Source organism: Lepidochelys olivacea, assembly GCF_965140295.1.
Source record: "Lepidochelys olivacea isolate rLepOli2 genome assembly, chromosome: 3".
NCBI classification, from domain to species: Eukaryota; Metazoa; Chordata; order Testudines; family Cheloniidae; genus Lepidochelys; species Lepidochelys olivacea.
Window position 1 is genome coordinate 56,555,826 of NC_140413.1, and position 16,648 is coordinate 56,572,473.

At 41.4% G+C, this 16,648-nt stretch overlaps 1 protein-coding gene across 2 annotated transcripts in view; it reads left to right on the forward strand.

Annotated features, from left to right (window-relative positions):
• The window catches only part of SMAP1 (small ArfGAP 1), a 221,384-nt gene that overhangs the window by 15,915 nt on the left and 188,821 nt on the right, over positions 1-16,648 (forward strand). For both annotated transcript variants that reach the window (XM_084623133.1, XM_084623134.1), the window contains exon 2: positions 11,512-11,645. In XM_084623133.1, the coding sequence (XP_084479259.1) occupies positions 11,512-11,645 (134 nt within the window). The remainder of the gene's footprint in view (positions 1-11,511; positions 11,646-16,648) is intronic.

The following is a 16,648-nucleotide window of genomic DNA, read 5'->3' on the forward strand; positions in this document are numbered from 1 at the left end:
GTTGGCAAAAGCTGTTATGTAGATGCAGGTATGCCAGCATAAAAGTGCTTTTGCCAGTATAGTTTATTTTGCTATAAGGTATACTGGCAAAAGTATTCCTTTTTGCCTATATAACTGGTCAGGTGTTGGAAAGACTGACTTAATAAAAATACATTAAATCTTAATCTATCAAAACAAGATTCTAGACAATAGCAGAGCCAATGCAAGCACTTCCTTCTCAGTTAACATGACCTGTATCGCCTAGGTCAGGGGTAGGGAACCTGCGGCACATGTGCCAAAGGTGGCACGTGAGCTAATTTTCAGTGGCACTCACACTGCCCGGGTCCTGGCCACCGGTCCGGGGGTGTCTGCATTTTAATTTAATTTTAAATGAAGCTTTTTAAACGTTTAAAAAAGCTTATTTACTTTACATACAACAATAGTTTAGCTATATATTAAAGACTTACATTAACGTTTTTAGAATATCTCTTTCTGTATTACTGGCACACTAAACCTTAAATTAGAGTGAATAAATGAAGACTCAGCACACCACTTCTGAAAGGTTGCCGACCCCTGACGTAGATAATTGTCAGTAAGAGGTAAAAAACAGATGACTGTCAAGGAATTATGATGTGATTGGAACAACAGAGACTTGGTGGGATAACTCACATGACTGGAGTACTGTCATGGATGGATATAAACTGTTCAGGAAGGACAGGATGGGCAGAAAAGGTAGGGGAGTTGCATTGTATGTGAGAGAGCAGTATGACTGTTCAGAGCTCCGGTATGAAACTGCAGAAAAACCTGAGAGTCTCTGGATTAAGTTTAGAAGTGTGAGCAACAAGGGTGATGTCGTGGTGGGAGTCTCTATAGACCACCAGACCAGGGGGATGAGGTGGACGAGGCTTTCTTCCAGCAACTCACAGAAGTTACGAGATTGCAGGCCCTGGTTCTCATGGGAGACTTCAATCATCCTGATATCTGCTGGGAGAGCAATACAGCAGTGCACAGACAATCCAGGAAGTTTTTGGAAAGTGTAGGACAATTTCCTGGTTCAAGTGCTGGAGGAACCAACTAGGGGAAGAGCTTTTCTTGACCTGCTGCTCACAAACTGGGAAGAATTAGGAGGGTAAGCTAAAGTGGATGGGAATCTGGGAGGCAGCGACCATGAGATGGTCGAGTTCAGGATCCTGAAGAAGAAAGGAGAGCAGCAGAATACAGACCCTGGACTTCAGAAAAGCAGACTTTAACTCCCTCAGGGAACAGATGGGCAGGATCCCCTGGGAGAATAACATGAGGGGGAAAGGAGTCCAGGAGAGCTGGCTGTATTTTAAAGAAACTTATTGAGGTTACAGGGACAAACCATCCCAACGTGTAGAAAGAATAGTAAATATGGCAGGTGACCAGCTTGGATTAACAGTGAAATCCTTGCTGATCTTCAACACAAAAGAGAAGCTTACAAGAAGTGGAAGATTGCACAAATGACCAGGGAAGAGTATAAAAATATTGCTCGGGCATGCAGGAGTGAAATCAGGAAGGCCAAATAACACCTAGAGTTGCAGCTAGCAAGAGATGTTAAGAGTAACAAGAAGGGTTTCTTCAGGTATGTTAGCAACAAGAAGAAAGTCAAGGAAAGCGTGGGCTCCTTGCTGAATGAGGGAGGCAACCTAGTGACAGAGGATGTGGAAAAAGCTAATGTACTAGAGGATTGGGCCAAAAGAAATCTGATGAGGTTCAACAAGGACAAGTGCAGAGTCCTGCACTTAGGACAGAAGAATCCCATGCACCGCTACAGACTAGGGACCGAATGGCTCAGGAGCAGTTCTGCAGAAAAGAACCTAGGGGTTACAGTGGATGAGAAGCTGGATATGAGTCAACGGGGTGCCCTTGTTGCCAAGAAGGCCAATGGCATTTTGGGAAGTATATGTAGGGGCATTGCCAGCAGATGGAGGGACGTGATCGTTTCCTCTCTATTCGTCATTGGTGAGGCCTCATCTGGAGTACTGTGTCCAGTTTTGGGCCCCACACTACAAGAAGGATGTGGAAAAATTGGAAAGAGTGCAGCGGAAGGCAACAAAAATGATTAGGGGACTGGAACACATGATTTATGAGGAGAGGCTGAGGGAACTGGGATTGTTTAATCTGCGGAAGAGAAGAATGAGGGGGGATTTGATAGCTGCTTTCAACTACCTGAAAGGGGGTTCCAAAGAGGATGGATCTAGACTGTTCTCAGTGGTAGCTGATGACAGAACAAGGAGTAATGGTCTCAAGTTGCAGTGGTGGAGGTTTAGGTTGGATATTAGGAAAAACTTTTTCACTAGGAGGGTGGTGAAACACTGGAATGCGTTATTTAGGGAGGTGGTGGAATCTCCTTCCTTAGAGGTTTTTAAGGTCAGGCTTGACAAAGCCCTGGCTGGGATGATTTAATTGGGGATTGGTCCTGCTTTGAGCAGGGGGTTGGAGTAGATGATCTCCTGAGGTCCCTTCCAACCCTGATATTCTATGACTGAAATCTAATTCATAGATAAAAATGATGTAGAAAGTGAGGGGGAAACTCTTAGGAGTTACTAATCTGACCACAACCTCGGAATCTGCCTTCTGAATGTGGCATTTGCATATTTAGACTGAACATTCTTCATGACTCCACATTAAGGGGCACCTTTCTGGAACAGACCAGAATGAGCACTAGTTATCTAGTACTCTGTTCTAGATTAGTAGTGCATAAAGAAGACAAGCCTGTTTATGACTACAAGCACAAAAGGTTTTAAGAGGCAAATAAGTGAGATTAAAATTCAAATAGCTTTCATTCAGGAAAGTGAACACAAACATTAGAGAAATGTGCATTTCTGCAGTAAAATACCTGTCAACTTTTCAAAATTTTAGTAGCTGAATGTTCATAGCAAATTTATACTTGAAATTTTTGATATTTCTGATCATGAAGAATGAGGTGTATAACATCTGATTAAAGTAACTGAGATGAGAAAAAGGGTGACTTGAACAATAGACTTCTGTTATCCTCAAAATATGCTTTCATCGTTGGAAATAAAAGATCCTGATGTGCAGAATTTGGTGCTTGTGTAACATGGGCTATTCATTCAACAGTCCAAATTTAATTTTGAATATAATTCTGTTGGATAGTTAACCCACATCACATACACTTTGAAATTCTTTCAATCTTCATGATTTTAATCCATATTTGGTTTGTTTTATTAAGACAAGTGAAGTCTTATGTAAATGGTGTAAACTATTAATTTCATCTGAAAATTTACAGTCTATTTGTGGTGTTTATGATTAGAAGTCACTCCTACAGATGAGGTTTTTTTGAATATTGTTCCTGATTTTGTTTGCTTTGTGTTCAGATAAAGTCTCTTTTTCTGTTATAAAATGGGATTGAAACTGTCAGTGACTATGTAATTAAGGTGTGTGAACAGGCTGTAGTGGAATTGCCTGTGACCAACTTCCTCTAATGGATTCTAATGGCATTCATCTGTGTAGCTTTAGGGAGCTGAACTTAAGCTTATCATTTGACTTACAAAGTACACCATGACTTGTTGCACTTATGTCAAGTAGCAACCGTGTTTTTCTAACATGAATATGGAATTTCTAATATGGTCATTTTTTACTTCAGCTTCAACCATCAGTGTTGCCTTCCAGAAGTTAAATGACTACTTCTGGACCAGCAACCTGTTACGTGATTGAGATCAATGGAAGCTAAGTTACCAACCCACAGTTGATATGTGGGACAATCAGCTCTCAAAAGTGGGAGGGAGTAGTGAGGATAAGATCAGGAAGAAATGGCAGGAAGGTGTGTATTTTCACATAGCTGACTTCTGTAAGAGCAGCTAACAAGTCATCTTTGGGCTATTGCATATATGCTTTTTCACCAACTTTGTAGGTTTCTTGTTGGACTGAATTTCTTACAAGAAACTACCCTTCACAAATTCACTTTCTCCATTTCTTAGTGTAGTCTAAGCCCTGGTCTACACTACAAACGTATGTCAATATAACTACGGTGCTCAGAGGTGTGGAGAATCCCTCCATCCGACCACCTCAGATTCTGCTCCATCCGACCACCCCCTTGCTCTTGTTTGGCCCACCCTCCCCCCATTTCCGACCCCTGTCTTTATAGTGTAGATGCTTTCTTCTTCTCTGCCATGCTAACTAGGTGTCAGGAACATTGAGAGTACAAGAGAGACTGTCTACGTTCTCTCATCTCCAGTGCCTGACACCAGCGTTTCCCTGACTGCCAAGTGGATCAGTTCCAGAGATAGTTCTGCTCCACCTCAAGATGGAGCATGCTTAGTTTCTTTCTGTGGGCAGTGCATGTATAGTCTTGGCAGCATGTAGGAGCTCTGTGAGGCATAAGCCTGCGCAGTACATATAGAATATTTGGAGAATTTAGCTGCCAAACTTTAGCAAGTCTCTGAGCATGTGTGAATGGATATGTTTTCAGAGGCTTGTAACTTAGCCAAATTTAGGCCATTTTTCATACACAGCAGAAGGCGCTTCTCTGAGGGCGGGATGGTGTGATTGCCAAATTTCAAATCCTTGCTCTAAAGCATGGAGACACTTGAATTTTTCAGTGAAACTAAAGTTTTACCATGAGAAAAATGTATTTTCCCTTGTCTTGGTTTTGGAAGCAGCTGAACCATTTTAGGTGAAACTTGCAAAAAATAATTCTGCCTGCAGCAGACGCATAACATGAAAAGTTTCAGCCCAGATGATAAAGTTCTGGACAAGTTGCAAGCAAAGTGAAAATAGGGTCATATAATTGGAAGCGTTGGGCAACCTTAACCATAGGTGGCGCACCAGCTCTGCCTGTAATATCTTAGTTTGTGTTTATACCTTAGGCCAGGGTTCTCAAAGTCCCGGGCCACAGATGGCCTGGGACTTTGAACCTCCCCACTGTGGCCCGCGGAGAGAGATGCATGCAGCCACACTGCTAGCAGTGTCTGCTGCAGGTGCTGCCCTCTTCTTCCTCTTATTGGCTGAGGGAGAGGGACAGAGATACCATCAGTAGTTGCTGGGCAGAGGCAGCCATGGAGGCAGCATCATTAGTTGCCGGGCAGAGGCAGCCATGGAGGCAGCATCACTTTTTTTCCCACAATGAGAATAAACAAGTCAAAATACTGAACACAACTATCTGATGCACACCTTGCTGCAGTCCTGAAGGTTTCAAGTGCTCAGTCACTGAGGCCAAACATCAACAAACGGACAACTGAAGCGTTGCCAGATGTCTGGCAAACACTGAAAACTCTCTGGCAGGCAAAGAATTGTATAAAGTTGTCTGACAGTTTTATTATTTCTAAAGTTCGAAATAAAAACACAATATAAACATTTTGTTTTCTGAACACCATCTTCAGTGACATTATTGGCCCGCTGGGAGGATTTGAGGGCTGGCATTGGCCCTAAGGTAAATTGAGTTTGCGACCCCTGCCTTAGGCCATGAAATAATAATCTTTAGCCTTTTAACTATCCAGCTCCCTTCAATTTTACTTGTAGGAATGTAATCAGCTGCATGCAAATAACGTAGAATATTTAATCAGCAGTTAATTAAGTCATGGTTTACTCACTTATAGACAGTCATATTTTCATAGAGGTTTAATGTGGGACTGTATTTGCCATTATTGTATTCCCATATATGTTTTGAGTTGGTGAATTCCTCTGAACTGATATCTGCAAAGAATTTAGTAACCAGTGTCTCCTAGCTGAATAGATGTCTTACACTGACTTAGGGAGTTGATAGTATTTATCTAGCACTAATGTTGTCACTTTTAAAATATTGTATCTGGTTGAGTCCAACGGCAGAAAGAGATTAAATTTCATTTTTTATAAAGTTGAGGGGATTGACTTATAAAGACCAAAAAAATCCACTAAGGGTGTGTAGTTAGACAAAGCTGGCGTATGAAGAGAGATCACTGACTAACCTGAATTCTGTAAAAGTGATAATCCAAACATTGGGTAACTCGGTAGTGATAATGCTATGCCTTTCATCACCGTGTGTGTGTTTTCTGGGCTGGTTGTCCCACTCATCCTTGGGATTGCCCCATTTAGAAACTCATGTCGCAGAAAACCACGAGCATAATTACTAATAAATTAAAATAAATGTAGAAAGCCTTAATGAATAAAAAATGGGACACATTTATATTTCATATATATCCTTCATAGATGAAAATATTTTTATGCAGTTAGTAAAGCTTTGTATAAACTAAATAAATGCACAAAATCAGCAAAGAATTAGTCTTAAAGAAAAGACAATATTTGAATTACATGTATTCAGGTCTCTGCACACTTGTTCTTGTAGTGTTTGAGGAATATACTCAAAGAATAAAGTTCTCCGTTCAGCCCTGACCATTCTCATTACCCCCATCCACCCACTACAACTATCCTTAGTTTCCTCCTATGAGCAAAAGTTCACCATCCCAGAATGGGTTGCTGGATAACTTGTGTAACAGGATATCCTGTACCATCCATTCCGTTAGGCCCATGGACCCAAAAAGGCTGAGATTCATTGTCCAGGCTTTTCTTCCATACCAAAGATCAAGTGTCTGGGTTAGGTGAAGGTTCTCATATGCAGACGAGGTGAAACAGTATTAAAGCTAGATTGCAAGGGGTCAAGGAAGTTTGGTTTCAAGATGATTTTGTAAGATTCGTGATCTCGAAAGATGGCATTTTGAGGAGGCGTGTCACAGCTGCTTGAGGAAAGCTGGCATGCTACGTTTCCATGGGAAGTAATAGTTTCTACCAAAGTACCAAATGCCTCTCAGCTGAGGGCACAGGTCTAAATTTACAGGTGGTAAACTGAGTGAATTGTAGTCCATGTAATGACTATTTCCTATGAAGGAAGTAGTCGGCTTTTGTCAGTGGTATACTGTTAGTTCTTAGCTGTTTCATGCCAAAGAAACCTGAATACAGGTAGCTAATAATCTGGCAGGTTTTTTTTCCGTAATTTGCCACTTAGTCTATGAATCACACTAGCAACTTCAGAAATACTCTCCATTCTTGATGCGCTTTCCTTTATGTTCATCTGTGCTATAGGAAGTCTAACCTTCTATGGGGTGGTTGGAGGATTTATGTGGGCAGTATCATTTAATTTTAGTAACATGTTTACATAGTCACAGTTCTGCTCCCTTACTCAAGTCAGTTCCATTTGTGGATTCAGAGTTGTTTCTGCTTACTTTAGGGCATATCTGCATGGATACTTACTGTGTGGCAAACTAGGATGATCTGCAGTGCTCCAGTGTTGTGAGCACTGTCTGTCTGTGTGGGCCTTGCTGCTGCACACAAGAAATTACCTCGTGTGCATTGATTTACTGCAGTCACTACAGAACTTCTAGCGCACAACAGCAAGGTGAATACACGGGAAATTAGTGTGCCACACTGGAGTACTGTAGATTTACACCTTAGTTTGCCAAACAGTAAATGTTCATGTAGACGTGCCCTTAGTGACAAAAATAAGCTCCTTATTCCTAGTAGTCCTGTAGAGTCAACACAGTTAAGGCCGCTAACTGGACAGTCTCTTCCATCTTGCACTCTGTAAACAGAATTCTCCACTAAGTTAGTTAGTTATGTTTCTGCACCCTATTAAAGACAGAGTGGTTGCACAAGTGTTACAGGGGATGTAAGTTGATATCTGATGACATGCGAGAGAGACCCTAGTCTAGGAGCCCTGCTTGCATTTGCTTTTGAGTAGATGCAGCCACGTATTCCTTGTAGATGTGCATGCACCCAGCTCATTGAAGACCAAATTTTGCCTGGCAGCACTCTTGCCCTGTGGCCCTAGTCCCTACCTTGGCTATATAGGGTGGTGCCCACCCTGAGTGCCCCCTCAGTTTCTTCCCACTGCTGAAGCATAATCCTAGATAATGTATTAATTATATTGATTACTTAAGAATTCCCAGTTACCACTTTGAGGATTGACAGGTTCTTGCCCCAAGATCAGGCCCAGTAATTATTATTTAAATTATTATATAGTTGGGAACTCTGATGTGCACAGTTGCAACACTTACAATATAGGAACCCTTTTATATTTACAAATATAGTTTATTAATACATTCAAAAAAGATTCAGGTGGCAAGAGACTTATGGCACTGAGGCCCTTGTCTGATCAGTCACCTTCAGAACTAGCAAGTGATGCCACTCCATTTTCAGAGTCTGTCTTTGTTCAAGAAAAAGAATCATCATCCTCCCTCCTCTGGTGCATTGAGGAAGAGGTCCCATAAGACTAGTCAGGGTCTCTTGAGGACTCAGAAGATGAGGGAGAGTCTTCTTAAGAGGAGTGCTGATGGCACCATACTCCCTCCAGCACTCAGGATGGAGCAGGTCCATCTAACTGCTTCCCAGTACTGTTGGAAAATCAGCGAGAGCCCATACTGTCAACTGCAGTTCTGGCTATGAGGTGTCCTTTGAGTCCATACCAATGATGTCAGTTCCAGCACTGATTGTCTCCATGCTGATGGCATATCAGGTGGCTTCAGACCTGCTTTGCTTCTCAGTCCCTGATTCTCTGCTAGTTCAGGAGTTTTCTGGTACCATTGTTTCTACTGCTTCTTTCATTGTGCTGTTGGCACCTTCTGGCCATGTTGCAGAGGTGCTGGGTTCGTCGGCACTGCAACTCACTCTGTCCATGGTGGAACTGAGGCAGACACTGGATCCAGCAGCGAAGGCCGCCTTGATGGTGGTGTGCTCTTTGTCACAGTTATTGCCTGGTCAGCAGATCCCATTGTCGAGCTTGGTACCATCCTTGGCCTCAGTGGTGGTGCTTCCTCCAGACCAGATGAGAATGTGTCTTGCTCAATACCATAGGTGTCAATTCCCTATTCTTCTTTGGCACTGATGCCTAGCCTGTGTTGGGCTTTGGATGAATCAGAGCACTTGTTCAACCTGTTGGGGCTGGCTCCCCCTTTGTCACTGGAGAAACTCTGGGATTCCTTGAGATCCAGGTTGGGGTTGTCCACCTTTTAATTGTCACCTAATAGGCACCAGAGACCATCCTCGGATCAGCATCGATCTCAGTCAGGACAGAGGTGCTTGGCCTGGTGCCTGCTGGCCACCAATGGTAAATCTATTTGCCCAGTGCCTTCTTGGAATCTTTAGGATGCTTCTTGGTCTTTCAGGTCCGATTCACTGATGCATTCTAGAGTGAGATCCCCTGTGCAATTGGTGACTCCAATTCCCTGAACTAACATAGCTATAAGCAACCACCGAGCCTGTGCCCTTAGGCCTCCACAGTAATCCAGACTGGATCCTCAGATTAAAGAACAGGATCCATTGTTGGCGTAGCTAACTGCTTCTTTGTTCTCTCCAGACAGCTCTACAGTGCTGGCCTCCTCAATGCCCATGTACTTCAAGGCACATCAAGGTCTCCTTAGGTGTATGACCACTTTCTTAGGCATCCAGGCTGAATTTCTTCAGGAGAACATGTATAAGCTGCTGTATATTCTCCAACTATCTGCTCAAGGGCCAGTAGCCCTCCCAATAAATGAGGCTCTCTTGAAGCCTACAAAGGAATACTTCCACTTTGTTGCCTCCCATGATGAAGCATGCAGAGAAGAGGTACTTAGTTTCCATACTGGATTTTGAGTGTTTCTACTTCCACTCTGCCCCTAAGTCTCTTGTGGTAACTGCTGCTAATGAGAGGGCACAACAGGGAAGGTAGACATCTGTCTAAGGACAAAGAGCCCAAAAGGATGGACTTGATGGGGAGGAAGGACTTATACTTCCTCTTTCCTGCAGATGCACATCACTGACAAGTCGGTATTGCTCTCCAAATACAATTTTATTTGGATGCCCACATCTAAGTTTGCAGACACATTGCCAGAAGCCTCCAGGGACCAGTTTGTCATTCATTGCAGAAGCCTGTATGGTACCAAGACTTTTAGTGTCCGCTCTAGATGCGGCAGATGCCTCAGCCAGAATTATGGCATCAGCTGTGACTATGAAGAGGGCCTCATAGCTACAGAATTAGGGCATTGTGTCTGATGTGCAGCAGATCACTGATGACTTACCTGTTGATGGTAGGTTTTGGTTTCTAAGAAGATTGATGAGACGTGCAACCTTTTTAAGAATTCCTGAGCTAGTTTGCATTCTTTGGGAGTTTATACTTCAGCTGTACAAAGACATCACTTCAGTGGTCAGCAGCAATACTGCTTGCAGTGTTTCTTTGGGCAGGTCTGCTTTCCTGTAAGGCAGTGGGACTACACCCGGAGGGGGCATAGATCCCAGAGTCGAAGGCCCTCTGATTCTGGTTTTAGCCAGCTGGCCCATCCTCCCCTGGCATCCAGCAAGTGCTCATTTTGACTTGTTTGTCCAGTGTTAGAGGGAAAATCCAGAAAAGAAGTTCTTTCTCATGTTCTGTTCATGCTATGCTTACTCAATCGTCTAGATCGTCCGAAACAGCAGAAAATCATCTTTGGTCCCAACTCAAAGAATTGAGTTTGAGGGCCCTGATAGACTCTACAAAGTTGAGTGGTTTTTGTCAACCAACTGATTCCATATGATCCGCCACCTATGTCTGGAGCTGCAGTCTCAACCCTCAACCACAGCCCAAGTATTCCTGAGGTTGCTAGGCCCTAAAGCTAGATGCTCATCAAAGTCTGAGGTTTTGTTTCTTTTGATTCTGTGGGATGAAAATCTTGCTATCCAAAAATATCAGTTCTTCAGTGCTTTTAATTACTAAACTACATTCTGGGTATATTTAGTCATTATTATGTGAATGTCCTTAAATTTTGATAATATAAACAATACATATAGACTTATGTATTTAGAGCATATTTGGTGGTCTTTTCATCTACTCTGGGTATTCTATTTTACAACATTTTTATTGTTGGATGTTTTGGTCAATGTTCTCATATGGGTTAGTTTACATGTCCTTTTGAGTAATCTTTGCCCAGCAGGAGCAGCCCAAATATCACTGTCAACTTGAAGCAGAATAATGTATGTCCATACGTAAGCTTAAACTGAAAAACTTGACTTGGAATGCTAATATCTTTGCAGTGTACTTTGGTTTTTTAAACTAAACCACTGATACTGATAGAGATAGTTGTTGTATGCCTCATGAATGCGTGGCTGCTGCATTTGTTACTAATAACTCAGATATGGTAAAAATTGCAAAAACATCTTTTTAGTGATTTGTACTGACACTTGCATCTAATGCACATCCAGCTAGATTAATTTAGGTGCAAGTGAGACCTTGCTACTGCTAATGAGTTAAGTTTTTACTGTGAAATTTCATGGAATTCCTGACTTGTGCTGTCTAAAAGGTTTTTCACATAAATTAGTTATAAAATGAAAGACAATTGTAGGTAAAATTGCCACAGAGGAGGTGGAGAAAACCACTTAGTTTTTCCATGGATGATTGATAACCAGATATTGCTAACATAGAGACACATCTCATCTCTCTACTTAGTGTGTACCTGTCAATCCTGTTTCTCTTAACTATGTGTTAGAATGGTGCAGAAAATCAAATCTCTTTATGTGGAATTTTTAAAAGAAATGATCAGCTAATACTTTTTTTTTTTTTTTTTGTGTTAGGTCCAAGATGGGCTTCTTGGAACACTGGTGTATTTATTTGCATCAGATGTGCTGGAATACATCGAAATCTTGGGGTTCATATATCAAGGGTAAAGTCTGTCAATTTAGACCAATGGACACCAGAACAAATACAGGTAAAAGGTCTCTTGTAAATCAGATTTTTGAACTGGAAGGACAGCTATAAAAAGCCACGTTGTTAGGCCCTGAGAGAGGGGCCCATATACATGCTTGCCTGGTACTTGGGAACAAAATAACAAGAGTTTTTTTTCTTTTTCTTTACAATCCCACAGAAAACTCAGTATAGATACTTTACTTGAAACTTGGGTAACTGTGTGCAGCTACTCAAGATGGATTGATCTACAAATCACCAATTTAAATCATGATTTAAATAAGCAACCCAGGAACCTTGATTTAAATAATCAATTCTAATCTTGTTTTCATTAGTTTTTGAGTTATTTTCCCAAAACTGGTTGATTCTCATTGGTTCTTAATTTCTATATTTTTGTTAAAAACGGGAATGCTATACTAGATTTTTTTAAAACTTGTGATTCGTTAAGCTGTATTTGGAAGGAAATTGGAATTCAATTAAATGAAGTTAAACAACCTTGATACAAAAATTTATTTTCCTCCCATTCATCTTGTCAAGGTTCCTATACAAGTACTCTCACCTCAGTTGTTGTAGTGGGTTTGTGATGCTAATCTAAAAATGTCCCATCTTCATGTTGACATTCAGTGCTACTTTGGATTGTGCATAACATCTGTCTATCAATATTGTTCAGGAGTTTTGGGAACTGGAGGAGGTATTTGTTTTAAACTCCATAATATGCAACTCTTTGTACTTCAATTATTCATTTGATGTTTAGCTACGTTATAAATGAATGAGAATAGTACATTCAGTTGTATATTGTCAATCGTAAAGGTGCAAAAATATTGTAAAGTTCTAGGTTTTGTTTTTTACTTGTTTATCCACTTTTAAACGTTGGCAACTTGACTCATTTTATTACTTCTTTAATACCAAAAATGACAGTCACATCATGGACTGCAGAATTAAATGTTAGCATCTAAAAGTTGGTGGAGTATTTGAAACTGAGCAATGTTGTCCCTCTTTTGTCAGTATGGGACTTCAGAGTCTCACAATATAGAAAAGGGGAGGCAGAGGAATCTTAATGATTAAAGATAGGTTTTAATAATTTAGACTCAATTTTTGATAAATCCTAAACGAGCCTTTGAAATATATAGATTAAATGAAATAAACCGTTGAGTTCAAATATTGATAATGGTTAGTGTGTCTTCTGATACAGTACTGCTGAATTTGTGACTTTTTTATCAGAAGCATTTTGAAACTTGAAGATAGCACGATTAGATTTATTTCTGTTTTATTCAGCCTATGCTAACTAGTAGGATTTTTTAAAAATTTCTTTATTCAAAGAAAAATTTAACTAATATATCATCTAAAGTAAATATATATGAGAACTCTCACCTGACAAGTTGCAATCTTGCATATGGTAGCTAAATTTCTTCCATATATATACCTTGTGCTCCACAACTGAATATTCATTGATTTATTATTAGAGGGATTTATTATCAGAAACCGATTTGAGAAAGAACCAGTCCCAATTAAAACATTGTGAGCCACAGTAGATTATCTACAGCTGAGTGATTAATAAAATTTCCTAAATTGGCAAAACACTCCAGAAGTTGCTGTTCTCTTCAAACATTCTGCATTTCATATCAAAGTACCATCCTTCTGGTAAACCGTTCTTTTTAAAGAAATGTTAATTGATTATGATGGTCTGTTATACCTGTTATAAAGAATGAATTGTAGTTTGGGTCTGAATATCCTTTTTAATGCTATAAATAGCAAATTTTAAAAGACATGGGTCAAGGTTAGAAGGTTTGAATTTAAACCTGCCAGTGCTCATGGTTTTTATTTTATGGTTACACTGTAATATGCTCTCCTTTTGTGTGTGCCTGTTGGGAGCAGAAATAAAATGTTCAAAGATACTTGAAAAAACTGCAGGTTCCCTTATCAGCATGTAGGCAGAAGAGCAAGCATAATTTGCATATACATCGGACCCTTGCTAGAACGCGCATCGCTATAGCGCAGATTCGCATATAGCTCAGTCGGGCCATGGATCCCAATTTAAATTGGGACCATGGTAACGCGTCCCCCCATAATGCGGTCCCCACATGGATCCAGAACCCCGTGTTCTAGCGAGGGTCCAGTGTACCTGTGACTGGGAGGAAATTCAGTTGGATTTGTTGTAAGGTGTTCCAGTAAAATATTTTAAAAATTGTATATTGTTTGTACAATATGTACCACAACGGGGTCCTCATGTATGACATATGCTCCTAGGTGCTAATGCAGTATTGAAGTATGTATAATAACACAGCAGCAATAACAGGATGTTAAAAATTTGTTTCTAAAATTATATAATTTTGTGTCGTTGGCATTAACAGCATGCTAAATTTAATTAAAACTGTTGCTTAGTAGCTTTGTTACTGTGTTTAAATTAGCTGCAAAAGCAATCCTGATGGCATGGATGACCCTAGCAGGACCACAATGGCTTTCTTGTATCAATGTGAGCAGAGTAAACCTTATAGTGGAGCACATTTCAGTAAGAGCAATGCAGAACTTAGGCCCATTTGAAAAGAAATGGGAAAGAATGTTACTTCAAAATAAATGAGTCTTACCTCCTAGCATATCTTTGTGTGTATTTGAAATCCTATAGTTATAGTGCCACCCTCACCTAAATCTAGATTTTATTGGAAAAATATTGTGCTTACATATTTTTGTCCTATTTTTAATAATAAAAAATTGAAGGGAGGAAACCTGAATATTTCATGCTGTTATAAAACTTTGATTTTTAAAATAAGTCATCTTCAAATTCAGTCCATTTCAAAATAGGAGTTCAGCTTAAGGAATTTCTGAATTCCCACTGCCAGCTCCAGTTTTATAATCACATTTTTCTATTCTTTTAAAATATTTCTCTCCCATTGTGCTGTGTGACAAACTTAGGCAAATTGGGAGCTGAAAATACAGGGAATATTAAAATTGCAGTCAAATATATGAAATAAAGAAACTGAGAGACAGTTCAAGTGGCTTCTGTGCATTTCTGATGGTGGAACGCTTCCTAGCAATGCCTTTGGAATGCTTTCATGCCCCCTCCTGTCCCATCTCTCACTGTTTCTGAACAGTCTGAGGACGAGGCTATAAAACAGGCCGTGGCACTCTGGCCATCTCAGTTCCTTACAACCGTGGTTAAAGACAGCCTGGAACTTCTCCAAATCTGACCATATCCACTTCTTCAGTCAACAGTACCTTTAGCTAGTTCATAGTTTGGTCCTTTATTTTATTATTCAAAATAATACTTTTTTTTTTAAGCTAAGGACTCTTGTAGATTCCTCATCTTGGTGCAATCTCACAGATCATGTGGCAGATCTAAAAGGAAAGTGGCTAGGATTTAAGGGTCTTTTCCTGCTGTCTTTCGTGCCTCCAACACCGATATGATGTGCATAGTATACATAGGAGAAGGACATTCTGTCTTTCCTGGTGCACAATATGTAGCACCCTTACTCCCCAAGCCTATAAAAAGTGTTAAAACGAGACCCAAGTGCTTCTGCTGCAGCATTCCCTAGTGACCAAACCCTCTGGTGCTGACCAGTCAATTTCTGTGATTTAAAGATGGGCCTGCATCTGACCCATTCTCTTTGGGAACTAAGCAGTGTCAGGTTAAGGTTCTGCTAAAGGTTCAGTCATAGAGTCCAGGGAGACTGGTAAAACCTGTTGTATTGAAGGATCGCAAGTCATCAGATGGTAGTTTCAGTACAAGTATTGGCCTCTGTTATCTGTCAAGCCCACTTGGATCAGACTCTCCCAGTTCTGGGGCAGGTGGTGTGTGGTGTGGCTTTGGTTAGTAGTGTTAAGCAGCATTGGGAGTCCTTTTTGGAATTGACCCCAAGGAATCTGATATAGTCCTAGGTTTTGGTTTAGGATTCAAAGTTCGGGGCTCATGATAAATCCCTTGAGGCCGGTCGTATCCTGAGTATAATGAATTTCACGGTTCCAAAAGTCTTTTCCAGGGCCAAGCAGCTGCCAGTGTAGTGGTTAATAGTTGTAGCTCTGTGTGATGGTGTATAAAGCCCATGCTGGCCAGGAGGGGGTTAAGAAGATTGAGGAGTCCGGTGGCACCTTAAAGACTAACACATTGCCACCGGACTTCTTGTTGTTTTTTGTGAATACAGGCTAACACGGCTACCCCTCTGATACTTGACACCAGGCAAGGAGGTTAAGGAGCAGCTCTGGGCTAGGACTCACCCCTCTGCCCTTGCCGAGCATGCTTGGGTGTGAGGCAGGGTTTAAAAGCTAGCCAGGCAGCTCAGTCAGGGGGTGGCAAGCCAGGGAGGAGGACCATCCCTGGGAGCTTCATGGGAGGACCAGAGCTGAATCTGCACTGAGCTGGGGAGCAAAGGAGCCGCAGCACCCAGCGACTGAGACTGGAAGCCCAGAAGGTGACATTTCCCCATGGCCGAATGGGGTATGGACTGAGGGTGGAGTGACCCAGGGAAGCTGACTTGAGGCTGACATCAGACGGAGATGGGTGAGCAGCCAAAACAGCCTCCCAGGGCCCTGGGTCGGAATCTGATGGAGTGGGAGTGCCTGTGTTCTCCTCTCCCCTTCCCTCACATCGTATCCACTTGGCCAGGTTGCTGCCCTGAGGGTGTGACTGCTGCTGTAGGCATTAACCGCTAGACAGGAGACCCTTCCCCCCCGATCATGCTCAGATACATGGCTCAGATCCTCAAGGAACCTCAGATCCAGAAGACAGTCTTATTGCAAGAATCCATGAAGGGGATAAAATAAAGAGCAACATACACCCTTGTTCCTGTTTCCCCTCCGGGGGGGAAAAAAAGCTGTGGAATATTTTCAGATGTCCTCAGAACTGTCCCTTCCCCATACCAAAACTATGGGTTCATTGGACACATCTTTTCCCCTTCTCAGTTCTAAGGTTCCTTCGATCTCTAGTTTCACTGCTTCCAATTGCATCAGAAGTGAGATTGGGTCCAGTGTTGAGTCAGATAGGTATAGAGAGGTTACATTTCTACCCCTATTCTATTTCACTGACAAGACATGATA